The 20,654-nt window shown below is 40.3% G+C and overlaps 4 protein-coding genes across 7 annotated transcripts; 2 read left to right on the top strand and 2 right to left on the bottom strand.

Annotated features, from left to right (window-relative positions):
- Positions 1-2,294: 2,294 nt before the first annotated feature.
- LOC109503657 (putative nuclease HARBI1) lies at positions 2,295-3,753 on the bottom strand. The gene is made up of 5 exons (XM_025301405.1): positions 3,393-3,753; positions 3,227-3,323; positions 3,072-3,130; positions 2,792-2,927; positions 2,295-2,705 (listed from the first exon to the last, which is right to left on the bottom strand). Exons 1-5 carry the CDS (start codon positions 3,621-3,623, stop codon positions 2,338-2,340), a joined length of 891 nt encoding a protein of 296 aa, XP_025157190.1. The 5' UTR covers positions 3,624-3,753; the 3' UTR covers positions 2,295-2,337.
- A 2,621-nt stretch (positions 3,754-6,374) lies between these two features.
- On the top strand, positions 6,375-10,693 carry LOC105186367 (cytochrome P450 6a2). Of its 4 annotated transcripts, none has more exons than XM_011146506.3 (9): positions 6,375-6,456; positions 6,526-6,792; positions 7,205-7,269; positions 7,623-7,811; positions 8,000-8,369; positions 8,611-8,948; positions 9,110-9,340; positions 9,467-9,718; positions 9,982-10,693. In XM_011146506.3, the coding sequence occupies exons 4-9, from the start codon at positions 7,646-7,648 to the stop codon at positions 10,143-10,145; spliced, it is 1,521 nt and encodes a 506-aa protein (XP_011144808.1). In that variant the 5' UTR covers positions 6,375-6,456; positions 6,526-6,792; positions 7,205-7,269; positions 7,623-7,645; the 3' UTR covers positions 10,146-10,693. The 4 variants fall into 4 exon arrangements, with proteins under 4 accessions (XP_011144808.1, XP_011144816.1, XP_011144825.1 ...); XM_011146514.3 differs by having other exon boundaries at positions 6,380-6,456; positions 6,529-6,792; XM_011146523.3 differs by having other exon boundaries at positions 6,380-6,456; positions 6,515-6,792.
- LOC105186414 (tol-Pal system protein TolA) lies at positions 10,676-16,957 on the bottom strand. Its single transcript, XM_025301404.1, has 3 exons — positions 16,818-16,957; positions 11,903-12,210; positions 10,676-11,515 (listed from the first exon to the last, which is right to left on the bottom strand). Exons 2-3 carry the CDS (start codon positions 12,171-12,173, stop codon positions 10,851-10,853), a joined length of 936 nt encoding a protein of 311 aa, XP_025157189.1. The 5' UTR covers positions 12,174-12,210; positions 16,818-16,957; the 3' UTR covers positions 10,676-10,850.
- A 1,027-nt stretch (positions 16,958-17,984) lies between these two features.
- Positions 17,985-20,127, top strand: LOC105186403 (tol-Pal system protein TolA). The gene is made up of 4 exons (XM_011146581.1): positions 17,985-18,041; positions 18,135-18,302; positions 18,930-19,133; positions 19,816-20,127. The coding sequence occupies exons 1-4, from the start codon at positions 17,985-17,987 to the stop codon at positions 20,125-20,127; spliced, it is 741 nt and encodes a 246-aa protein (XP_011144883.1).
- Positions 20,128-20,654: the final 527 nt, after the last annotated feature.

The following is a 20,654-nucleotide window of genomic DNA, read 5'->3' as shown; positions in this document are numbered from 1 at the left end:
GCATCAAAGAAAATCACGTTGATGTTGTCATGGGTGAAATCTCACCCTAGTATATATTTTTTTATTTTCGAAACAAAAAAGTCAAACGAACGCAATTAAATGTTATTTATCATCATTGAATATTAGATGAAAAGTAGAAGAGTTATTGTCCGCAGCGGATAATCTAACATTTAATAAGAACGAGACAAAATTCGCATGGAATGAAATTCCACTCTTTAACGCTTAACCATGACCTTTAATTATTCTCCGAAAACGGCGTCACAACAACTTTGACACTCTGTACAATTAGTTGCTAACACATTTTCTAATCGTACACATTCCTCTTTAATTAACATAAAGCTAATAAATGTCCGATACTTCGACAGAGTAATTTTATTTATTTTCAGTAATCAATAAATAGAGTGCATCAATGTCGCGTACAGTTGAAAGGCCTCCTAGCATTCCCTTTGTCGTTTCGGAATCTTCGAGAAAAGAAGAGACGCCCAAAGGCAAGTCTCTCTTGCTTCAACCGCCGTTGAGGCCAGCAATATTTACATCGCGCCGATTGTGTTGATCGGCTCGCGAGCGACGACACTTTTTGTCCTTTGTATTATAATACTCGCGCAATTCGTGTTTTCGACTTCATTCTATCAACAGCAGCCGTGCGCGACGCGCTCGTCACTTCCGTCTCGTGTAATTGAAAGAAATGTATCTCGTCGGTCCTCGAGATACTCAATCGGCATCGCGTCGGCATCGCGTTGATTAACCACACAGTCGAATCGCGAGTATCGACATTAGAAGCGTGAGCGAGTGAAATCTGGAGGACTCCAGCAGCCGGGAAGCAGGACGCCGGCAGCAATACGTCACGTTTCCAAGTATGTGGAATCATTTATTATGCGGGAGGTCTCCGATAACGAGAGCGGACGTTTGACGAATTTTCCGGGAATAAGAAGCCGGAATTTCGCGCTCGGCATTCACAATCCGTCATCATCCGACTAGTAATCATGACTTTATGAATCTGCAATTACTCTCATCAATCTCTGTCTGTCTAATTATTTATTGCGTTGTTGTATACAAGAGATATTGATCCAGACAGAGATGGATAACGGTCCATGAACGCGGATCTCTAATTCATCATGTTCTCAATCAAACATTCTGAATAATTCTCAACTGTGTGAGTATACCGGTCTTGTGCAGAATATTCAACGTCATATCGCTTCTTAGACAGCGACCCTTTTTGTTTTCGGTCAGCGCTTCTTTCAAGTCTGTTTACTCTCGTTACGGGATCTAAATTTAAATGTCCATTCGTAAAAGAATATTTTCGAGAGCACACAACTGTTGTCTCCGCTTCTTGTTGTCATTTTTTTTCTTCAGCTCTTTCAAGAGCTCCTATTTAGACATTCAATGTCAATAAAAAAAAAAATCGTAGCGAATATTCTCCACTCATCCCGACCAAACATTCTTTCTCTACCGCAGTTTACTAACCAAGAACGCTAAATTTTTGTTCCAGACGTTGCGGGAAACAAGTCCGGCAGACGCGGATGCCGCACCGAAAGATTCGGTTCGGGCAGAGCAGGGTCGGCCGGAAGGTAAAGTTTACAAGTTTCCTACACATCTGTGTTCAACTCTTTACGATCTTTGCCTTTGTAACTTGTTCCTCATTAGCTCTCTTGAAAGCTTCAAGTCCCATTTAAATTTTCGATATTGGAACAAAAATATAAAGATAGAAATTCCGTCAAAATATATCCGTATTTTCGATTCGTCCCGATCAAAGATATTCTCTCTCTACCGCAGGTTATTAACCGGGAAAATTATTTTTCTGTTTCAGTTGTTGCGGAAAGCAACAGCAATCTGGTGGACGCGGATGCCGCACCGGAGGATCCGGTTCGGGCGAAGCAGAGTCGGCTCGAAGGTAAGTTTACAAGTTTACTATAGTCCTCTGTTTGACCTTTGGCGATCTAGAGCTGGGATATAATTTCCGGCTCGACTTGAATTACGATCGCAGAGGATAAACTACTTTTTTACTCACCCGCACTCGTTGGTCTGATCTGATTAGCAAATGTGAATTTTTTGTTACAGAGTTGAAGCGGAACGTGGCCGGCTCTGACTGCAAGTCGTTTCGGTGAGTCAAAATGAAAAGAGAAACGAAATTCTGCATGACGGATGTGGGACTAAAAAATATTGTTCGAGTCAATGCGAATTGCAAATAGATTCTTCCATGTGTGTATTTGTGACGTTGAATAAAATACATTGCTCGAAACAATCAGGGGATTACTTGATCGATAGCCTGCATTACATACGAGATTTAAAATACTGAATGATTCTCTTTTGATGTTCAGTCATCTGAATAAGAGATATTCATATGTATGTACACGCTATAATTGTGTTTCCAAAGTTTGCATCGGAAATGTCTAAATATTTCAGACATCTAAATTTTACTTTAAGTAATCCAAATGCTTGCTCTATAATCGAGCGAATAGAACTTATTCTGATATTATAGCGAATGTGAACTGCAGGAAGATGCCCATTATCTCGAAATGGGGTCATTAAATTATACATTAACGGATATGCGCTGTCTCCAATTAAATGCTCGTGTGTAAGAAGTGGGTTCTCTCTATCCGTCAACTTTTGAAACAAGCTACTATTTCTGAATACGCGTGCGTCGTGCATTCTTCCTGGCATTCCAATGAACACGTCGATAAATCGTGCAGAATGATCGCAAACTCCTATAAGAAATTGATTTCCTAATTTATTAATAAATTTACTTTTTATAGATTGCGTAAAATTTGAAAATAATACTTTTTCTTTGTACCTTGTAATATTATTGAATGGAATTGTTTTCTGTTGAAATAATCGTTTGCATTTCTAAGTGGCTGCTTTATTGGTATATGGCATCCATCAATTGCCCCCACGACATTTCGTATGCCATGTGAACGTTCTGCGAATATCTAGAATATATACAAAAATAAATCTAAATGAAATTTAACTTGTGTAAAACACGTTATTAAAAACTTGTGTAAAACACGTTATTAAAAACTTGTGTAAAACACGTTATTAAAAACTTGTGTAAAACACGTTATTAAAATTCTCACTTGCGATAAAATAGCTCGTTGTACAGCATTTGACCACCGAACATACTGTGGTATTAATTCTGCTAAAACAAATACTATTGATTTAAATATGCCATGTCCCGTGCTGGTTGGAATATCAAATCGATCACCAACAGCCAGAAAAGACTCAGACTTACTTAACAACCATATAGTAAATAATAACTTCTTATTCAGAGGGAGATTGGCATTCAGTTGATCATTTTGCATATGATTTCCAACTACGTTCAGCAATACCTAAATAAAAACAGCAAAAAGAAAGAATAATTGTGTACTGCATTATATATACATATATATTATTCGTACCTCAAAAGTTCTTCGAGTCATTCGAAAGTGTTCTTTAAGTTGATCGTCCGTATATGTCGGAATTGTTAACTCAAAATATTCCACATTGCGCGTTTTTGCAGCTCGACGTTGTCTAGGGTATAAGTTATTTTCGGGCAACGGTTGGATAACATTATCGACAATATTACGTACAATATTCATATTCAGCCCATCATCAGCCGCAATTTGAAACATTATATTAATATTATTCATATTTGTCACGTTCTGTTTTATGTTGAGTAGTAGGTCTATTTGTGTTGCATGCACTTTTTGAACTTTTGCACTAAGTGTACACTATCATCGAGTGCTCACTCAGCAAAATATTCAGCGGAAAAGAGCGCTGAGGAAGGGAGCGACCCTGCAACAGTTTTGTGCGTTAAATGCGGCTATTTATTTATTCTCTTATGCGTTATGTATTATGTGTTATGCAAGAACCTGTGCTCTTGACCTATCAGTTGCAGCGTCAACCATATCTTGAATATATAACAAAATATAAATAATATATATACAGTGGCGTGCAAAAATTTCGAGCCATAATGTCTTTTTAAGATGCATGACAATATATTGATTTGCTCTAAAAATTAATTATATAAAATAGTTGACATAACATTCTTACAAATAATAGTACAGTTACAAAATTTTGAAATTACATAGTTTCTAATTATTTAGTCATATATTGGGTGAGTGCAAAAGTTCGTGCGGAGTTTGTGAGTAAAAGTCACACAGTGATTAGGCAAACAAAAATCTTTATTCAATCAATGATATATTCTCCATCGTTTTCTATAATCTTTTCCCAACGTTCTGGCAGCATACGGATGCCTCGATCATAAAAACTGCGCGGTTTAGATTCGAAGAACGAAGAGACGCCGTTTTTTAAGGCCTCCAAAGAGTCAAAGTTTTTTCCATTTAAATAATTTTGCAATGACCGGAACAAGTGATAGTCAGATGGTGCGATATCAGGAGAATACGGTGGATGCGTTAAGACATCCCATTTCAGGCTCTTCAGTTTGCGCAGCGTCTTTCTCGAAACGTGTGGTCTGGCGTTGTCGTGATGAAAGACGACTCCCTTGCGATTTGACAAAATCGGACGTTTCTCTTTTATTTCTCGACTCAGATTGGTTAATTGGCGACAGTACTTGTCCGAATCAATCGTTTCGCCAGCGGGGAGAAGCTCGAAATAGATTATGCCCTTGCAATCCCACCAAACAGAGAGCATCACCTTCATCGGGTGCAAACTGGCCTTTGGCATTGCGTCACCATGCTCACCTGATTGTTTCCACGTCCGTTTGCGCTGAACATTGTTGTAGAGGACCCATTTCTCATCGCCCGTCACTAGTCGATCCAAAAACGACTCGTTATTGAGCCGCCCGAGTAAAGAAACGGCTGCAGAAATTCGCTTGATTTTGTTCTTCTCGGTCAGCAAATAGGGCACCCATATATCGAGCTTCAAATCGAATCCCATCTTTTTTAAACGCCGAAAAGCGGTTGATCGGTCAACGTTTAGTGCTGTAGCAACTTCTTCTGTTGAAATTCGCGGATTATTGAGCACTAAAGTACGCGAAACATCGTCACCAATGTCAGAAGGTCGACCAGAGCGTGGCTCGTCTTCAAGGTTAAATTCTCCGCGCCGAAATTTAGCAAACCATTTTTCCACAGTTCGTTTAGCTGGTGCTTCATCCTGATAAACATCCTGAATGTTTTTACGGCTGCGGCAACGTTTATTCCCTTCCGAAACTCGTAAAGCATAACATGCCGTAAATGCACCTTATCGATACTCATTTTTAAAGTGATATTTCTCGAAGCAGTTTGTATGAAAACAAAATGATTTTTTTTTAATAACAGCTGAAGACGTCACCTTTCCAACGTTATATAATATGTAGATGGAAGTATTAATGACAACACTTTACGACGCTTATAACTCCATCTATTGAAACTCCGCACGAATTTTTGCACTCACCCAATAATACCCTGACAACACCGGACATCCAATGGATGTACAATTTATCTCACGTCCAATTTATGTCCGTACGTCCGATATACGTCCATCGGATGTCTTATGTCCGAAGTTGTGACAAACGTACGTCCTATGAACATCTTTTGTAAAAAAGATGGACGTATAACGGAGGTCCAATGGACATCCGTGTGCTATCTGGATATTTACATGTGTTCAAAAGTAGTGAGCCATATTCTTGTTGTAACTTTATAACCCGGTTTATTTACGTTTTTTATGAAACTCCTTCGTAAATATTTGCTTTAACTAAGTTTCAATCTATTGTCTACCGCAATACCGAAACATACAAGCCTTCAGTTACGCAAAGCCGTGATTAATCTTTCTCAACAAGGAAAGGTTTCTCGCGAAATTGCTAATTGCTTATTAATTGATAAAAGTACTGTAAATAGGATTATTGCTAAATATAAGTTGACGAACTCTCTAGCTGATAAACCACAAAACGGTAGACCTCGCAAAACTGTAAAGCGCGTCGATAAAATGACATATTATTGAATTCATCGACGTAATACCAAAAAACGTTTATAGGTATTTATATCCAATATTATTTTTCAATAATATATTTTTCTTATGCATAAGAAAAATTTTTGGCGCAATACGTTTGCACTGTTTGTAATAAGACATTGTGTAAAAATAAAGTATTTAGAATTATTAAGAATTTGTAAAGTTTATATATTGTAGGACAAATAAATACATTTTGTTTATATATATGTGTAAAGTTTTTAGCGCTCATTATGAAATAAATATATAATAATAATTGTGTGGCTCAAAAGTTTTGTACGCCACTGTACTTCTGAAATCACGAAACAGATAATTTTCAATTCAAATGTAATGAATAATAATAATATGTAAATAATAATGTATTTCTAAAACATTTCGCAGTAAGCAATTCGTATGTAATGAATAATAATAACAAAGTATATATAACAATGTGTTTCTAGAACATTTCAGAAATGTGAAAGTAAAAAGAAGCATATCTTAGATCTGGTTTAGACATATTATTGAATTCATCGACGTAATACCAAGAAACTTTTATAGGTATTTATATCCAATATGTGATAATGGGTAACTTCATATACAATAATAACCCAATTAGCAATTTTTTAGCAGTCTACCGACCAAAGTCGGCAACAGATTCAATCAAAATCTATCGAAAAGTCCTTAAACATCCGTGTTCGCATTCGATTCTTGTTATATCGACACAATTTGCTAATAGAATGACAAATGTGACGACAAATTGACGGCAAGAAACGCGCGAGCAGAATCTGCAATAATCTTTCATTTAAATATATTGAAACAGCAGATCCTGCTTAGTTTTTACCATCAATACGTCATCATACTCTGCCATCAGATCCTGTTGTATATCTGACGAAGGTAAGAAACTGCCGAGTAGTAGACACAACACAAAATCTTCTTTTGCAAATTTGGCTACCTGGATACTTTTGCAAAAATAAAATGTATAATTAGATCTACAGTTAGCAACAAATAAAGTAATTGAGTCTCTTTTTTTCTTTCTCTCTCTCGGCGGGCATGCAATAAACAATTTGTTTCTTGTGTTAATTGAGCCGTTTATTTTGAAAATGAATTGGATATAAATTCGTTTCCTCCTTTTCTTTAAGATGTTAGAACAGATACATAAAAATCTAGATAGTTTATGTATCCAAATTTAAATTAACTTACAATGTCAATGAAATGTGCCTGAATAATGTGCCCGAAAAAATAAAACTTAAGTCAACTATTCAATTTTTTTTCACTTGAAACATTTCTTGTTTGAAAATTATTACAGACTTGGTCATTCTATGTTGGAATTTTCGTCTTCAATTGGACTTAAGAATCTGTCCAGCAAATAAGGTGACTAAAACTCGGATACACTTGTATATATATATATATGTTTGTGCATATAATCTCTCGTTTACACAATTAAAAACAAATAGGATTAATTGTTATATTGAGATACCAAGCGATGCCAGAAATACCAAAGATATTAGAGATAAAAGGCTCTATGTGAAATGCATAGTTGAGAGCGAATAATAGTCATAATCATCGTCGCACGATATGACTTTCAGATAAATATCTCGAGATAAAAATCAAGTTTTTCAATTGAATTGTGATTACGAATGTATAATGTTACAGATATCAAAAATCGAACACGTCTAATTTAACGGCGAAATTCTAACAAATAATTCTTTGTCGTTACGTTACAGATAAAAAAATATCACAATTCACGATGTTAATTGAAATGATCGGGACTTTCGTCGTTATTCTCACCGCAGTATATATTTATTACAAGTATGTACTATTCAATTTCTGGCGCAAGAAAGGCGTATTTTATGTTGAGCCTGTTATACCAACTGGCAATATGACTGGTTTCATAACTGGACGAAAGACAATAAGCAAGTATCGTTGCATATCAGTAATATTTTTATTTGTTAAGAATATGATTAAAATCGGAATTTTAAAATCATCCTTTTTTCTTCACGAAAGTATAATTTAAGTATAATTTGTTGTCTTAAAATTTATTATATTTATATAGATGCTACTATATTCCGCTACTAAACTCAAACAAAAATTTTATGAACAGCCAGTATTCTTCAAGATGCCTATGTGAAATATAAGGATCATCGTTTCTTCGGGATGTACACATTTTACCAGCCGAATCTGGTGATCGTTGATCCCGACATCATTCAAATGGTGTTAACGAAGGAATTCTGGAGTTTCAACAGTCGTGGAACGTTCTGTAATGAAAAAATCGATCCACTGTCTGCCCACTTGTTTTCGTTGCCCGGGAAAAAATGGTGGAATCTACGAGTTAAATTAACACCCACCTTTACTTCGGGAAAGATGAAGCAAATGTTTCCGATCATGATGCAGTGCAGCGAAAATTTATTGAAGAATTTAACGAATATTATTCACACGAACAATGTTGTCGACATAAAAGAAGTATTTGCAAAGTGAGTTCTTTTTAATGCGAACTTTATTTGAAGGAAAATTTTTTTCCGGGTCAATAAAATATATGCTATGTTTTGAAAAAAATGTTATTATTTACTTTCTTTAGCGACATACGTCACATAACAATGACGTCTGTTATTAAGAATGATATAAATTCGGTCAAGTCAGATTTCTCATCTTTCTCCGCCAAACATGTATAATGCTTATAAACACAATTACATCTAATTTACTGATTAATGGCAGCTTTACGACGGATACAATTATGTCCGTTGCATTCGGAATAGAATCCAACTGTCTGAGGGAACGGAATAATGAGTTTCGACATTGGAGGAAGAAAATCATGGAGACGTCGGGCTTCTGGAATACTCTGTACATGTTTGTACCGCAAGTTTTGGATTTCTTTTCCATTTCCAATACGAACCGCGGTGTCGAGAAGTTCTTCATAAAATTATTTCGAGACAATATAGAGTACAGAGAAGATTACAACGTCGTCAGGCACGATTTTATGAATCTACTTATTCAACTCATGGAGAAGGGCTATGTTGAACCTGACGATGAGAAGGACAAAGTCAATATATCCTGTAATTATATATTTTACTTGTATTTCCAAAAGCATACATTGTAGAAAATCTCGTGTCCGTTTTAAAATCATGCTAAATCGAGTGAACGCACTTTCGGTATTTTTCAATATTTTCAACATCGCAAAATCAATACACACTTCTAATATTTCATTTGAATGCAGCTAATACGAATAAACTCACCATGCTGCAAGCGACCGCGCAAGCCTTCGTCTTCTTCATAGCCGGCTTCGAGACATCATCGTCGACAGCGACGTACTGTCTGTATGAATTAGCTCAAAATCAGGATATACAAGACAAGGTCCGCCAGGAGATCGACGAGACGTTAAAAAAGTACGGTGAATTGACCCACGATGCCATGAACGAGATGACATATCTTCACAAAATAATCAAAGGCGAGTACAGCATATTTTCTCAGCATATGACGCCGGAAATATTCTCCCGGAGAACCGCAAACGTCACGCGACAACAACCGGTTGGTACCTTTCAAAGCGCATCCTCATGCTTTTTTACATGCGCAGAAACCACGCGGAAATATCCATCCTTGCCTAGCTTGAACCGTGTCGTTACCGAGGACATTGTTCTTCCAATGACAAACGTTCACCTACCGAAGGGCACCTCGATCACCATACCAGTGTTCGCAATGCATCGAGACCCCGCATTATTCCCGGATCCGGACAAATTTGATCCTGAACGTTTCAATCCGGATCAAGTGAAGGCGAGGCGCACTTACACATACATGCCGTTTGGGGGAGGACCGCGACAATGTATCGGTGAGAGCACATGGATCTATTTGTATTGTATTTCCGCACCTTTTGGAAGAAGAATCGACACATTGATTTATCTTAATCAACAAGCTGATTTAATTGATAAGCATCGGAATTTGTAACAGATGAGGAGAAGCTTAAAGATAATCGATTAATCGATGAGATTTTAGCTACACGTTGTATAGTTCGTTCCTTTGGTCTTTACGGTTCGGCAAAGATTTCTTTGAATCTGAACATTATTAAACCTCATCGATATTATTAATTCCCAGGTTCAAGGTTTGGTTATATGCAGACAAAAATTGGAGTTATAAACGTCATATCAAACTTCAAGTTCAAGTTGCATCCCCGGACTCCGATACCGCTTGTTTTTGATCCAAATGTATTTTTACTCATTGTCAAGGATGGTGTACACTTCATTTTAGAACCTCGATAAGATAATCGGGCTTGTACCTTTCGCAATAAATTCTAACATTATATATAATTAATATTCTATTAAAAGATATATATATATATATATAACCAAATATGTAATTCTACAATATAATACTTTGCAAGACGACTTCAAGCTACATTTTTTTACACAGCCGTCATTTCGCGTGTAAGCCGGAGTGCCAGTACGAAGATTCATCGGCGAGAGAATGAAAATGAAAAGAAGATGAAAAAGAGGATAAAAGAGAAATAGGAGTTGGGACGGAGGAGAGAGACGAGATGAGAATAAAACTAAGCACGACACGCGTACGGTTCAAGATGGCAACATTTTATTGTGCGTTTTGGCACGTGAGCTGGCAGTGACGTGTGATCGCTGAGTCTCACGGAAGTAAAAAAGAAGAGAAGAGACGGCTTAAAGAGAGAAGCGCCGCTTCGTTGCTCATTAGCGAGTGCGTACACTTGCGAAGGGGCGGAACACAAGATCGCGGATACTCGAGGCGTTTATAACTTCGAAAACAGCTCAATCTTCTAGAAAAAAAAAAAAAAAAAAAAGAAAAAAGTAAAGCCCAAGGTTGCTCCCGCCGTCACCGAGAGATGTCATCACGATGGGTGCACTCAATGATGCCGGCACAGGAGAAGCTTGCATTTCCTACACAACCGGTCTCGATCGTCGCGGAAAATGGACGCCTCGTCTCTCTCGCTCTGCCGCTCAATAATAACCTTTGTACTCGTAGCCGTCCACGGGCAGAGCGTTCGCCAAGCTGAGCGTCGGCTCGATCTCGATGACGTGGCCGGCGTGCAGCGAGGACGGATGGTGGCCCGCGGAGGTCGCGGCCGCGGTTTTGGCCGCGTGCGCGGCTGCGGCCGCAGCATTGCCCTGCGCGGCTTGGGCAGCATTGGCGGCCTTCTGCGCCGCCGCCTGCGTGGTCTCGAAGTCGAGGCGCGCTGCGGCGAGCTGCTCGGCGATCGCCTCGGCGCGCGCCTTCGCCTGGCCCACCATCGTCGTCTGAGCGGCCAGCTCGGCCGCGGCTTCGGCGGCCGCCTGCGCGGCATGCTCCGCGGTCGCCTGCGCGGCGTTCAGCGCCGTCGTGATCACCTGCACCTGGTGCATCGCCTGCTGCGCAGCGTTCTTCGCGGCCGCGGCCGCGCGCTGAGCCTGCTGCAGCTGCTGCTTCTCGCCGTCGACGGCGACGTGCGCGTCGCGCGACTGCTGCTCCAGGCCCATCACGATGATCTGCTTGCCGGCTAAAGCCGCAGCGGCCGTTGCCGCGGATTGCGCCGCAGCCTGGGCCAGGGTGTTCTTGGCTACGTAGGCCGCTTGCCCGGCCGCCGACGGCTGTTGGTTCAGTTGGGTGTGAGCCTGCTCAGCGGCGCCTGCAAAGGGGAGTTGGTACATTCGATGCAAAGGCCGCTTGTTTCTCTCGCGGCAGACTTTCGACACTTCGCCAACCACCCGAGTTATTACAGTTCATCAAGCACCTCGGCGCTGCCGAGTTCTTGCGAGCGGTGTACAATTTTATCCTTTTATCTTAAAGTTTTATCTTAAAATTTTGCCACTCTAGTAACATAAAGTTGAAGAATATGATATCTGACCTTTAGGCGCTTATACCCGTCTACTTAGGGTTGTTCACTGATGAATCATGACACATGGTTAGATCTCCAATTCGAGCAGTTGGCGAACAATGAGTTGAAAGAGCAAGTTCTATGCGTGTAAAACATTCACATTCGCTGTATCGTGGAAGCATAAAAAGAGCGACTAACCCTTAGCGATACTGGCCAAAGGACCACCCACGCTGTAACCAGGTCGAGCAAGGTGGCTATGGCTTGAATGATGAGAGCTCGCAGCAACCGCCACGGCGGGCGCAACATCCACATAATGGGGATTGGACTCGATCAAGCTCAACGCAGACGCGTCCGGTGCCGCGTATTCGAACTCATAACCGTCGATTATGTGTTGCTGATCGAGAATCTGCTTCTTGGTCTTGCCGCAGTACGCGAGAGTCACGCAAGCCAGGAGTACCAAGGTCTTCATGTCGGATTTTTGTTCGATTTCGATCGTGGATTGATGCCTGCGAAGAGAGAACAAGTTACAACTTGGCTCACCGACCGATTTTCGTCAGTCGTACAGAAATATAACTGATGATTGAATTGGTAAAGATGCGATAAATAAGTATAATTGGAGATGCTACATCAGTTTTAGCTCATTTTACTGACTTTCTTGGTTGCACACCGATGGAAAGTTTACCCGCTATAATTTGAATAAATTTCACCTGTTTATCTTATTCAATGACAGAATTTGTTTTCCAGTGAGAGAATTGTTCCATTGGACAAGACAAATCCGAAACTCCCCAAAAAACTAGCAAAATTAATTTTCCTGTCCAAAATCAATTAATATTTAAAAATATGACTTAATAATAAGTTACTTAATATATTATGATATAATATGACATATGTAACTTGATGAAATTTTTCGGCGCTTTGAGTAAAAATATTTCTTTACTTCACGATAACATTACAATTCGACAACAGGCAGTTTGCATTTATTTCAACATTTAACAAGCGCAATAATATTTTTAGCGTATATTTGCAGCGCAACAGTCTGTATAATATATCAATTGTACTGATAACAAAGAAAAAAGTTTATTTTTTGAGAACTAGAACGGAACATAATGTCGAGATGGACTCAACGTAGAAGCATAAAGAGATTTGAAAGGCTAATTCTCCCCCGAAAAAAGGGCTTTGTCTCTCCCGCATTTCGACGTCTCCAGCTCGCAAGAATTGCGAGCGGCTCGCGCATTGTTCCAGTACAGAATCGCTTTCGCATTACGACTGAGGAGAAGTAAAAGTGGAACTCTCGGGTTCAGCTTATTTTTGTCGCAGAAGCGGATATGCGAGACGGTACTCGGACTTTTTCCTAGGATCCGCGATTATCTCGCGGTACACTGTTTTATCTCACTGACTACGCAGGCGTGAATTCGTTGACCGATCTCGATAGGCCAGGATCGAGTCACGTTTTCGATTACGTAAAACGTAACGGGACACCTTCTAAGGCATTGGTAGCAATGACGGCTCTGCGATACGAATTTAGAATCACCCGAGCGTTCGTGCAACTACGTCAGTATGAAGGCGAAATGAATTCTGCTTGAGTCTCGCACGGCTGTACATTCGTTGTATTTTTGGACAATAGATAATGTCGATAAGTGCGATAACATGCACATTTTCTTGTAAGTCGCAAGCAAAAGGCCTACCTTCAATGGCGCTGTATTCCTTCAGAGACTTTATCTTTTCGTAAGAAACGCTTTCGTAAGAAAATGATATAAGCAGAAAAAGAAAAAAAGAAACAGAAAAAGCCAATTAAAATGCCGTCCTCGAGTTTTAGTTTTTTCTTTACCTTCTTCAAGTCGACGCGAAGTAATAATTTACCTTTATTTTAAGATCGGGAGAATTACCTTTGAATTGCAGCGCGTTATCATTATCGTTACGCAAGAAGTGTGAATCACTAAATTACTGAAAAAAAAATACTAAATTTTGAAAATCTTTTCTTAAAAAAAAAAAAATAATAATAACGCGTTACTTCTCAACTCTGTTTGTCGTTACACTTGCTGTTCTCACAACTCATGATTCAACTTTACTTTTAACAATAATTGACGTTCGCGAATATATAATCTAATTTCGTAACGCAATGCGTCGCACCCTCGAAAGCCATTGAAGACTTCAAAAGCGTCGGCGCGTTTCAGCTATTATCTATGCCGATCGGGTTTCGTAATTGTTTCTTTCCAGCCTCGCGGTCGGTCATATCTACCGTTTCCAACTTCCGAGCCACCGTCGACGACGTGCACGATTGCACAATGAGCCCGATTTTCGAATCGAATCGAGCGTGAAGAATATGGACCATCGTTGCGGCGATGACACGGTGTATCGCGTACTTTGCTACGAATCGATCGTGCCGTAGCTTCGCTCGAATCGAACGAGCTGCCGGAGAAAGTGACACGTAAAAAGCGTGATACAACCGCAAAAGCGATCGATATCTCGCGGATGACACAGTGTCGATACGATTAGCGGATTTTGAAGCGGCCGTTGCAGGTTGCAGGGGAATCGAATTCGCTGAATTTTGCATCTTACATCGTTTATTTGTGCACTCATTTCGAATATATCTCGTTATACGTGTCTCTTTTGTCACGATCAATTATTCTTATGCAGGATATCCTAAACTTTGCAACGTCGAGCTATTGTAAGCGATCGGTGAGAGAACTTCTTACCGAATCGATAAGCACTGGACTGAGGCAAATGAAATCTTATTACCATCATTAAAGAAACATGTATTAATTAGTATGAACTGTAACAACCCTGTCAACTGCCGCCTGTGTTGAGAATATAAACCGAAGAAATCAGACGCGCATATAGGTTTGAGAAGATAATGTCAATGTATAAACATTGTACACAAAAATCTCAGAATTGTTGATCGACTTTTTTCTTCTTTTGAGAAAACGGTGCTGGGAAATTCGTAGGTTTGATCAAATTGACGGGGAGCAACCTTGGCCGCTGAGAACATCCAACGTTTCACGGGCCAGCTCCCACAGCGTGCATTTCGTGTTTGGCGAAGAATCGAGTGCAAGCTGCACCGTCCCGCGCAGACAACGCGCCAAACACGCGTGACGCACACGTCGCCTTTCGAAATGTCGCAATTGCAGGTCGCGATCGCAAACTTAAAATTGAAAACTCGTTTCCGTCTCGCTCTGAAAAGCATGCACACGCGTTAGCCCGTATCGCGGTACCTTATCTAATACGAAATTAACGACGAGCGGGCAAACGTATTAATTTCGCGGTATCATAATTAGAATTATCGCTGACCATGACGGGAATCTAAATTTACGTTCATTCTGCTCCGGCGAAAAGAAGGGCGATGCCCATCTGTTCGGTTTTTAATCGTGATAGTTTTAGAATCTCACGTAGACCGTCACGGCAATTTGAACGTTCAAAAAGTGGAAACATAAATTCACGGTTAACCTCCCGGTGAACCTCTCGACGTTAAAATATCACAAACGCTCGTAGATTCGCCGAATCTTGTAGGTGTAGAATTCCGCGGACTTTCTCCCCCGTTGCAACTGTCAGTTTTGCCACGCCCTGTATTACGGAGGAGTTGCGTGATTGCGATACTAAAATTTGCATAAACTGAAGCACGATGCATTTTGTCGTAAATGAGCGCGTGCGAAGGCGTCAATTTTTTTTCTCCTCCGGCGGATAATAAAATTGGCTGTGTTCCATATTCATTTCTCTTCTCTCTTACATACGTCGCCAATTAAATATAGCGTGAGATTGATTTATGAGCAACCGATATTACGATCTGTGTCTGCAGTCAATAATAGCAACAACAACAATAGGAACAGCAACAACGATAAATCGACTGCAAATTTATTTTCAGATATACTATCAATATGAACATGTAACTCTTTTTGTAATTTGTCTATTTTATAATCTATGAAGTCGCAAGTTGCACAAGTTGCAGGCTACGAAGTAACAATCCCCTTAGGGATCTTTCAGTAACACTATTAACGACCTCGTCACATTAACGCTAACTGTTTGCGCAACTACGAGGATTGAATGCAAGAAAGAAATGTAAACGACGTCAATAACGCGTGTAGCCGACCTAGAAACCGCCTTAACCAGATAACTCTCGGAGAATTATTTAAAAGAGTAAAAAGAAAAGCAAGGAGTAAATTCCATTGAGTTTCACAAGAAGCGTGAATTTACCACGGACAATCGTTTATAAAGTGAACGACTTTTGCTCAACGTATCCGGTGAAATTTAACGATCTGTCACTACATTCGAAACATTCATCTGTCTGTTTAGAGAAGGAGAAAATTTTATAATATGAATTATTGTAGAATTTTGTATCGAAACTTATACTCGACACTTCGCCTTCAATCATCAACTTTCATCTTTCCATCTCATATGCTATTTATATGCTATTTATATTTTAGAAACTATTTGTTATGAAAAAATTTACCATATATATGTTTCTTAACAAAATAAATTCTACCGACAGTCTTTTCCTGTACTATTAGAAAATATAGTAAAATTGGAAAAAATGTATATGAAAAGAATTACAATATTATCTTTATGATCAGCATATACGCTGCAGCACGTGAGCGGAATGCGGTGCTACGGGTGTTTGTATTCCAGTAATTGTAGAATTAATCACACAGATAATTTTCTCTCGCGAAATATTCTCACCCGTCTACAAACCCTGAAACACTTGAACTTCTTTTCCAAAAGAAAATAAAATAAATAAATAAATAAAATTTTCAGACGTTTGACGTAACGTTTGACACGCAGCTTCCGGAATTTCGAAGAAAATTCCGCCATAACCGATCTCTCTATCACTGAGAATATTTTCATTTTTCTTGCTTATCATGTCTCTTGTTTCTTCGAGAGAAAGGATCGAAACTAAGGACTCACTTTTGTCGACTAACTTTGCACGCAAATATTCGTCCGATTACACAGGTATTTCTCTAGTCAAAACAACACTTCCGCCTACTTGAAATCACTTTTGCACTTTTGCTATTCGTTTTGAAATGTTACTAGAACAGATACTACTTCCGAGTGTGTCGCGTATCCCGCGTTCTTATGAATGGCGGCAGAACAGAAGACTAATGCGAAGAATTTCTATACTTACCGGGTAGGTGGTCCAGTCGAGCGCTAGAGCACAGGAGTTGTCCTTGCTCGAACACCGGAGCTAAGAACTGATACCAGTTACTTGTTCATCGGAGCTCTTATAGTCCTGTCTGGTCTGGCTAATCTATAGCTACGGAAGGGGTTGTGGACGTTCAAAACACAGTGCCTTGAGAGTATTCTTTTCCGCTTATTATGTTCCGCTCTCTCTTTCTCTCTCTTTCTCCCTTCCCCCTCTCTATCGTACTTAATTTTTATTCACATATACATGGATCGAGCGATTCTCAGGTTACTTGCAGTAACTAAAGTAATCTTCAAAATCTAGGCCGGTATTCATAAAGAGACAGTTATATTAATTATTTAATATAATTTCTTAATTGGTAATTAAAATATTATAAATTATATTAACACAATATATATATATATATATATTTAATTAAGTAATTATTTCATGTAAGCATCATTAATAATTAATTATTTAATATCTGCTTATCTCAAATGAGCCAATTTAATGATATTATTTACAACGATCATCATCCTGACTTGGATTTAAATTCGAATTCACTTTCGAATCCGAATCAAGTTTCAAATCCAGTATTAGTTTTAGTTTGAAATTGGATCTGAGGAAAGGCTAATTCTCACTATTCGTCTAAGTCGCTGTAGGCAGAAGTTTGCCATTCCTCCGACAAAACATACATGCAATATTTGTATTACAATATCATACTATTCGTCTCTCATCGTCGCACCTCAATCATTGGAAACAAAAATTTGATGGCGGATTGATAGAAGATGGAAATCAACCTTAACTCGATTTAACCGAGCAATACGGTTCTCAAATCAGAAATGCTTTCGGCATCCTCATGCATATATCGCTTGCAACTTCACGCAATAATTACCATGAACACCCTGAAGAGAGCGCGAATCGTTCATTCGTTTTCGTCGTTAAATCGACAACGTCAGCCACAAGTTTTTGACAGCTCGTTATGACTTTTGCGAATAGAAACGACGCACTCGCCTGGATCTGTCCTTGAAAATGAATATTTTCTATGTCACTTACATCAGTGAGTGCGACTATCGAATTATCAATTCACTTATATCTTGAACGCCACTAAATAACTTAAAGCTGCGTTACTGATGCACTTGTCCTAACCGTAAACGCTGCTCCTTAGTCATGCTGATGCTCGCGGAATCCGACTGCGGGGAAGCTCGTAAAGCTCTGATCAATGCCGTAAGTTCTTTCTGCTCGTTGAAACGTTATGCATCGTTACACTCAAAGGACACCGTTAACTGCCGCGTTGCTATACCATCAACAAATCAATAGAATCAACGAGATACTCGGCACGCCGAGGGTGCGAGCTGCCGCGGCTCTGCAGGGGTTTCCCCGAAGAAGATGATCGAAAAAAGCAGCAACATCGCGCAGAAGGCGGCGGCAGAAGCGAAGGCAGCATCCGAAGCTCAGAATATCGCTGGTCAGCAAGCAGCGCGTCAAGTACTAAAAAGAAATTACTTTATATATTACATACCGCCTCTCGAAGAGACATTTCACAGGCAGGCACAATCCTTCATGTGTGTGTGTGTGTGTGTGTGTGTGTGTATAAAAATGGGCCGTTAATCGTCGATGGTTCCAATGTTAAATACCATACAACGCGTGCCATAGATTTACGCCAATTACATCGTAATGCGCTTCAGCATTTTTTTCAGTTTATCAAACAGTTTATAAAACCTCTTCATAGAGGAATATTAAAATGCAAATCGTCGAGCTGTCCGTCCCAATCGGATGCTCGGAAAAGATGGGACCAGGAGACTAATCATCTACGACACAAACATTTCTCATGAACATTTCGTCATTTTTTTCGCTCATGCATGAATAATAACGTTTTTATAAATCTCGCTTTCTGATCCGGAAGAATCGATTATCGGCAGCATTATAGCGGCTAGGAATCCGGCTCTCTCTAATCGTTCAATTAAATCAACGAAGCAGCAGCGGAAAAATCATCATGGAATCAATGGCACGAGAGCGATCTGCACCGCCGATTACGTTCACACGTGCGCGTGTATGTGTACGTTGAGATTCGTATTGCCTTCGGCGAGTACACTAGCGTGCTGTACGTGATAGGTGAAGGCGCAATTGGCAGAGAAGGCGGCTCAAGCAGCAAAAGCCGCCGAGGCGGTCTTATCAGGCAAGGAAGCGGTAGTCGAGCAGCTGCGGGAAGAGGTGAAGGAGGCACGATCGGTGGTTCAGGAAGAGACGTCTTCCTTGCAGCAGGCGCAGACTAACGTCAACGCTGCGATCCAAGCGGCACGGCAATCTCAGGATCAGGTGCGCAAGATCTGATGATCAAGTCAAATCGAGATCTGCCAATCTAGTGTAATGACACATGAAAATACCTCAGAAGACACGCCTTCTCATAGCAGCTGAAATGTTTTGTGTATATATAGAAAAAACATTCCAGCTTGATCTTTCCTTCTTGCGTGACGTAATCTCTCAGTCCATCTGACAACCGAGAACGGTATTGAGTCAGTACTAAGCTCATGACTCTTAGATGTTAATAGTTCTATTTGAAACTTATTTCACACAAATGCAATACTCAAGATCGAGTACAGTCAGACGTGACTTTTTCAATTGATTCATGGGTACAGATATAATCTCGCACACATCGTGAGATTCAATCTGGAAAACTCAGGTCTAACTAAATCGAGATAACTTAGACTCAGGTCTAAGTTAAAGTCTGAATGCCTCATGTGAGGCATGTGTCAAGTAACAGCCATTAAGTCTGAAACGCAATAAGCTTTCAGCCTTTTGACGCAAGCTCTAAACATCAGTAAGCCCAAAAAGCTTAAGGATTGCGTTGCTAGATATTAAGTTACAGTTTCGGGCTTAGAGCCCGAAGGCTGAAGACTCGTTGAAAGCACCCCATTGAAGACACAATCAAAGGTGTCTCAGGTCTTAAACGACTTCATCTCGTTCACCGGCTCGATCGCTTCCTTTTCGGTGGGTCCAGTTGAGGACATTGACGGGCGCGATGCGCACGGCCAAGTCGAATGCGGCGAACGCGCAAGCGGCCGCAAGCGGAGCACAAAAATCGCTAAGAGAGAAGGAAGAGCTGCTGGAGGCGGCTAAGAGACGAGTGGACGAGCTGTCGAATCAACTGCAAACCGCTCGGCAGGATCTCGCCAACACCAATCGCGCGGTGGCCAAAGCAAGCGCCGCCGCGCACGAGGCAAAGGCTAACGCGGCTAGAAACAAGAGGAGATTGGCGAGCTTGAGGAGATTGCGGGCCGTGCGATCGAATGTGCCGCGGGTCACTCCTTGAGACCCACACGTGATACCAAGGGTCTCATTCTGGAAGCATGGCGAACGTTCAGTTCAGCGGTCATTACAGTGCTTGTAATTCCAAGTTACGTTTTTCTCATACGAGCAGATGTGTCACTGTAACGTTGATTCTCAGCTTGGGAATTGGAAAGGCATATCTGACGTCCGATACGCTTCCAGAATGGAGTCCAGGTTTGTGTGCGACTGAAGCGAACGAATCTGTCGTAAGAAATGTAGATTGCTTCTAAGTGTCTTTCGCAATCATCTGTATGTATCCTTTCATTCGCGCATTGCTCGATGTGTAACGAATCGACGGTCTTTGAAATCTATGCGGGTACATATCGCAAGTAAGTAAAAAAATACCGTACTGGCGAAACAACTTAGTCGCCGATGTCGGCTTAGACTCGCAACGCGGAAAGGATCGTATTTGTAAAAGAAAAGAAAAGTTGGCTTCTATATGTATGCAAAATTTAGTATGCACGGCACGCCTGCTATTTCAGAGTACATGTCAGCGTACACTCGTGAGTC

The sequence above is a fragment of the Harpegnathos saltator genome, unplaced genomic scaffold (genome assembly GCF_003227715.2).
Source record: "Harpegnathos saltator strain DR-91 unplaced genomic scaffold, Hsal_v8.6 scaffold414, whole genome shotgun sequence".
Classification (NCBI taxonomy): domain Eukaryota; kingdom Metazoa; phylum Arthropoda; class Insecta; order Hymenoptera; family Formicidae; genus Harpegnathos; species Harpegnathos saltator.
This window is presented reverse-complemented; position numbering and strand designations above follow the sequence as displayed.